At 34.4% G+C, this 6365-nt stretch overlaps 2 protein-coding genes across 2 annotated transcripts in view; both read left to right on the forward strand.

The window, feature by feature from the left end:
* Positions 1-1275: 1275 nt before the first annotated feature.
* LOC132179450 (phytosulfokines-like) lies at positions 1276-1923 on the forward strand. Its single transcript, XM_059592180.1, has 2 exons — positions 1276-1452; positions 1563-1923. Exons 1-2 carry the CDS (start codon positions 1291-1293, stop codon positions 1686-1688), a joined length of 288 nt encoding a protein of 95 aa, XP_059448163.1. The 5' UTR covers positions 1276-1290; the 3' UTR covers positions 1689-1923.
* Positions 1924-6099: 4176 nt separating this feature from the next.
* LOC132179135 (uncharacterized) overlaps positions 6100-6365 on the forward strand; it is a gene marked incomplete in the record, with an annotated part of 67017 nt that continues 66751 nt past the window's right edge. Inside the window, 1 exon segment of the mRNA XM_059591780.1 lies at positions 6100-6365. Coding sequence (XP_059447763.1) covers positions 6101-6365 — 265 coding nt within the window.

Raw genomic sequence — 6365 nt, forward strand, 5'->3', positions numbered from 1 at the left:
TGTTGCACACTAAGGTGATTTAACAATTCAAAGAGTGCACTCAAGTCCCATAATGCCTCCCAAAAGGTTAGTAAAGTTGGAGCCTTTTAGATACCAATACTTGGGAACCAAGTAATTGCTCTAAAAAAGTTGATGAATTCGTGAACTTGTAATTGAAAATTTTAAAGTAGCATACGCCCAAACACCTTTTTTGTTCGGTCTTTTTTTTTTTAGTAAATGATACACAATGGTGATGTGGAATATTACAATCCATTTGAGGTCTACCAAATCCTATGGACTCATTGCCCCATCGAAGCTCCTTGTCCCTTGGTAGGGACCGAGTGCCTCGCTGACACGTGCCCTTCGGACACCCCATTGGACGATGGACCTCCAACTAATGAACCATCTCTGATCCTATAAAAAAGGGGATCAATAAGGTTTATCCAAAAAGAAAGATCTCCAAAATGATTCGCCACCTTCTATACAAGACCCGTGATCTCCAATATCTCTCATATTTGGCCTACTTGTCTTATTTATGACAATCCTATAAATGAGATAAAATACCCTACGTCTAAGGTACACACTTTTTCTCTTCTCATCTTTTCAGTTCCTACTCTTTCATAAATTATCTTACTGACTTAGGCATCAGACTGTCTACTGCTAGCAACTCTTAGTGAATCGCCCATATCTGTCTTTTGTTTGCCTTTGTAGGTATCTTCCTTGGCTAGATTGAGATGGTGTGGTCAACTACATCAACACACAAAACAACATAAACAAGCAAATAAAAAAAGGGAAGGGGCAAAATTAGCCCAGCCGGGGTTGTTGTCAGAATCGGAATCATAGGAGGCAAAGAAAAAATGAAAATACTTTTACTTTGGTCAATAGAAGCACCATCTATTAAGGTTATGCGCAAACTAATCAGCATCGAAATGAGATTGAGATGCTGGCGAGCTTAGTGGGAGTATTTCACATAACATTTTTTCTTGATAAATATATAGAGTTGATTTAGAAAATGAATATATATATATATAAAAGGAACGACTGTTGACAAAGTGGGAGTGCTCTGATCACACTTCTAGAAATATTAATTTTATCATAATTTTCAACAAGGCCAGGGCAACTCCACTAATTGGGACCTTTCAATGTTCTTTTACGTACGTACCTTCCTTATGTTTATTTTTTTAAACTTACAACTATATATTTTTCCATTAAATAAGTAGAGTGAAAATCTAGTTTTTGTAATTCCATCTTTGCCCCTGATCATTCCTCAAGACATCTCTATAAATTCATCCAACACAGTCCCCCATTTCCATGTCTAGTGTGCCTCAGACACTTCTAGAGAGGAAGAAAATGTCGTCCAAGGTCAGCACCCTTTGCATGGTGGCCCTCCTCCTCCTCTACACACTAACCTCTGCCACCGCCCGGCCAGAGCCCGTATTTTCTGGCATCACTCCGATGAAAACTCAACATGGGGTATGATAGCTCATATGATTTCATTTCTTATTAATTAGCTTATTCCAAATAGTAGTTTTCCCATGAATATTTTGGTTTTGCTTAACATATTCGATATCTCTTTTGTGAAGGATGTCGAAGTAGAGAAGGCAATGGAGGAGGAGAGCTGTGAAGGAGTTGGGGAAGAAGAGTGCTTGAATAGAAGAACACTTGCAGCTCATCTTGATTATATCTACACGCAGAAGCATAAGCCATGAAATTTGTCATAATTTCTGGGTTATTATAGTATTATTTATGTTCCTGTAATTTGATTTGTAAGTAATAGCTGCCATAAATAGGTTCTGTTTCAAGAGCTTAGAAGCTAGTTTATCATTGTCTTATACCGCACACTGTTTTGTTTTTCTTTCTTGTAGGAAAGAGTTTGTCTTTATTTATAGAGATTAATTATCCAGATTTTCGATTATATATATTCTTGTGCAAATTTGGTTGACACTTAGGAGATTTCTCCCTTGGCTATAAACTTGCAAATTTAGAGAGAGAGAGAGAGAGAGAGAGAGCGAGAGAGAGCAATACCATCAAAATTGATGATCTACACCTAAATCCAAAAGGCTTCATGTATGATCATGGGTTCGGATCCACGCTAATTATATATTCAAATTGTTAGCAATTTGAATAGTTAAAGTGAAATAGTTCATATGAGACTTATCTGTTTAAATAAAACAGGTAAATTTCATATGATCTCTCACATATTAACTGACTAAGTTGATAGTAATTTAAATAAATATATAATTGTTGCAAATATTCTTGACTCAACATTTGGATTATAGGTAATTTTTACCTTCCATTTAATTATACAATCTCGATATGACTTATTTGAACATTAAAAAATAAAAACCTTCATTGAATCATATAGTCTGACCAACTTATCTACCATTTAAGGACTACATAATCAAGCTTTCAATAAAAACTAAAAAATAATGTAGTCTTATAAAAAAAACATGCGACTTGTTAAATCTTAAGTTGTCTCAAAAATTTAAATCAATAAAAAAAAATTAATTATTTAATTAATATTCTCAACCGGAGAGAAGCCAAAACTCCATAAGTCTCTACTGCAATTCATTCATTTGTTCTTATCAATAAGTTAACACAGAAATTGAGATAATCAAGGTCTTAATTTTTGTATGAAACTCAACAAAAATGTGTGGACAGTAGTGAATCTTGTTTGCCTTATCCCTTAATTATATTATTTGAAAGAATAGAAATTACTGTGTAGTCAAAGATCTAGGCGTGGAATACTAATTAATTATGGCGTTTTGTGGCACAAAGCAAACAGAAAATTGATTTGATATCAACTTTCTCTATCTTATAAAATACATAAAATATAATCAAGATTGACTTTAATCTATCTATTCTTGTTTCCTTTCTCTACCCTATTCTTTTTTTTATTAACTTTTCCTCCATAATTTCGTTGTCCCTTTGTTCCAAAAAGATATTTTTTTTTTTCTTTAAACCAAGAAATGCTTACACAATGGATCATAAAGGCAGGAGGAGTCAGGCCTAAAATGACAGAACACATTGTTGTATGCCTTGTCATTTTGCCTACTTGGGATTTGCAAAATGTTCTAATAATTGAACTTCTATCATTATTATCCATGTGTCTTGAGCTTTGCGCAAAACATTTTTCTTGCTAATATTCATAGGAACGTTAGCTTTTTTTTTAATGGTTTAAATTTAATTTTAGATAGGTTTTAAAGCTAATACTGGTTCCCGAGTTACATCCTACAATTTAAAGCGAAGCGAGTTTTTGAAATTAGTGTCTGTTTAAAATTGTGATTTTAATAAGTGTAATTTTAAAAAAAAAGTTTTTGAAATCGCTATTTTTTTAAATCGTAAAGACGTTAGATAAAATATATTAAAAAATTATTATTATTATTTTTTTTTTTCAAATTAGCACCATCTATCCTACTTTAGTAAACGCACAATTCTACGATTCTAAACGCACTCTTAATAAAGGCACTCTTTGTGAAAACATAATGTTTTGACAAGACAATGGTTGCCCCTTTGTAGCCTTAACCTAGATACATAGAAGAAGGTGCATGCATTATGTAATAATTATGCAGCCATATTGGCAGTTTTCACTAGCTAATGACCACAATGCACCCAATGTCTAGAAAAGGACAGGATGCATCATAAGGAGCTATCAACTCAAGTACTCAACTCATGGTTGAAAACGCAAGCACCACATCCACATATGTTGCATGAATATCACAATTATACCATTCAATCACTAACTTGCCGCCCATGACTATTGATGTCCACTGCCTTAACTACAATTTTAGTGGGGTTGGGGCTAGCTTTGGCTGACCATAAATTGAGGGAGTTTTTGTAGCCATTACTCTCGTATTTTTATTTATGTCTAATTTTTTTATCATGCTTATATAGGTTTTTGGGTATCTTGCACATTCTTTTATAAATTGATTTTTAAAGGTGAGTTATACTCAATGTTTCTAGCTGGTATTAGAGACAACCACCACGTCGAGTATGATCGAATGAGTTGCTGCTTTGTGGTCTAGTCAGGAAAGAGGTGACTTAAATGTTGAATTAAAAGGCCTAGGTATTATGTATGTGCATACTATTAAGTTATTGAATACATATAGATGAGTAACGCCACCAAATAAGAATGAGTATCATCGAGTAAATGTCAATAGAGTGGGCCACAGTGAACTTCGGCTACAAAGTGTAACGGTGTGTTATGATCTTAAATGTTTCACATGCAGGGACGAAGGGAAGGGGGGATAGGCATAGGCCATGGCCCCCCTAAATTCCTAAGAAAAACAAATTTTTAAGGTATTGGCCCCTAGCAGTAAAATTTTTTAGCCCTTGGCCCCTAACCATAATAATTTATGACACCGTCCTTACCTACATGTCTTAACTATGTGTATATAAGTTTTTAGACATTCTCCATTGCAAGTCGGTTTTCAAGAGTAAATTCTACGCAAATTTGTATCACCCCCTTATTATCTTAACATGTCAAGACATTGGTTCCTCAACAAATAGAAACTATTATGGTCACGCTCAAATATATCTCCACGATAGGTCCCCACGGGCTTTAAAAAAAGAAAAAAAAAATCACCAACTTGCCGTTGAGATTGAGGCTGGGAGCAATTAAGAACTCTATGAGCTGACCTTTCCACCTACAATATTTTCACCAAAAAGCTCATAAATTTCAATGACTAAATAGATTTCGGGCATGACCTTCAAGGAGTTAATGCCCCAAGTGGACATGGCCATAATAGCATCCATGAATCACTCTCTCTAGAAACACCAATTGGTAGCCCATCCGTGTGGACCATACACGACCAAAAATAAGAGGCAATATATTAGTGTCTTTATTCGGCGGCATTTCTACATGATTATGACAACAACAATGGAGAATGGTGGGTGTCTGTTGGCTCACAATGTAATAATATTGACAAATCACACATTTCACACTTTGTTCATCCCAAATTCAATTAATTACTAATTAAATAATATTATTATTTGTCAAAAATGGGGATTACGTCCAAACCGTACATTTCTATAGGAGTTGACAAGCTCGGTTTGTCTTGGAACTTTCTGGCAGTGGATTTTTCTAGTTCTGTGGCTGGCCTTATCCAATGGCCGGCCTACGTCTCAACCTACCTTGGAAGGTGGGAACCTCCAATTTCATTTGTGTACTTTTCTTTGTTAATTCCCTTTTAGGCGGTTTTTTTTTTTTTTTTCTTTAATATAATTTTAATGTGAATTAAAAGGTAAAAGTAGTTTTAAGTGTTTTATAAGTATTTATTTTATTTTAAGTTGTTGATTAATATGTTCATATTAAAAAAAAAACAAAAATTTGAAAGAAAAAGTTATATATATAAAACCAAGATCTATTGACCTTAATAACTTGAAACAAGTTTTACGGAAATTCATCAAAAAAGTGTCTGAGTTTTTGCCACTCCACATATAAGGATCCAAGGGTTTTTTTTATTTTATTTATTTAATTTTTTAATTTTTTTTTTAATTTTAATTTTTTCACATATTAAGAAACTCGATTATAATCAAATGCCAAATTGAGCAATGTTACTCTTCACATCCATTTTACATGGGTTGCCATGACTTGTTTTAAATAAATTTTAATCAAATGCCAAATTAAGCAATGTACAATAGATGTGAACAGTAACATTACTTAATAATTATACCCATTTCACACTGGTTGACTTGACGTATTTTAAATGTCTTAAAATTTTGTTTGTTTGCTTTTTTTTTAAAAAAAGAATAACGGTATTTAGTAGATTGTTATACAAGTATCAAACAATTGAAACGACATAATTGTTAAAATCATCCATTATTTTTTCTTTTAAAGTGTTGATCCTATGATTGATTTTTACCGACCAATCTTCCTCTTTTTTAAATAGTTGATATTATAAGCCCCTTAAAATACGTCATGTCAACTAGTGTGATATGTGCATGATAAATAGGTATATAGTGTAGCATTATTCACTATAATTGGCACCCTCGGGCCTCGGTGCCTTATCGGCCCAATAAATCCTCCCAAAACTTATGGGCCAATTTTATCCGACACGCCCTTCCTTCATAATCCAAATTCTGTCCCATACTAACGAAATGAACAAGGCCCAACTCTAACATGTACGCCAATAAGCCGTACCTTCTGGCGCCAAAAGCGATATTCTCCCGCCATATGAACTCGCTGGACAAGAACCATCAAATCATGAACCACAGAAAAAGCTCTGAACAATCAACAATGGGCAACGAAGGCAAGCAGTTCTGGCTTTTGAAGACGGAGCCAGGAGAGTGGTCGTGGGAGGACCAAGCAGCCAACGGAGGCGTGACCAAGTGGGACGGTGTCAAGAACAAGCAAGCCCAGAAACACCTCAAGTCCATGAACCTCA

Source organism: Corylus avellana, chromosome ca4, assembly GCF_901000735.1.
Source record: "Corylus avellana chromosome ca4, CavTom2PMs-1.0".
Lineage (NCBI taxonomy): Eukaryota > Viridiplantae > Streptophyta > Magnoliopsida > Fagales > Betulaceae > Corylus > Corylus avellana.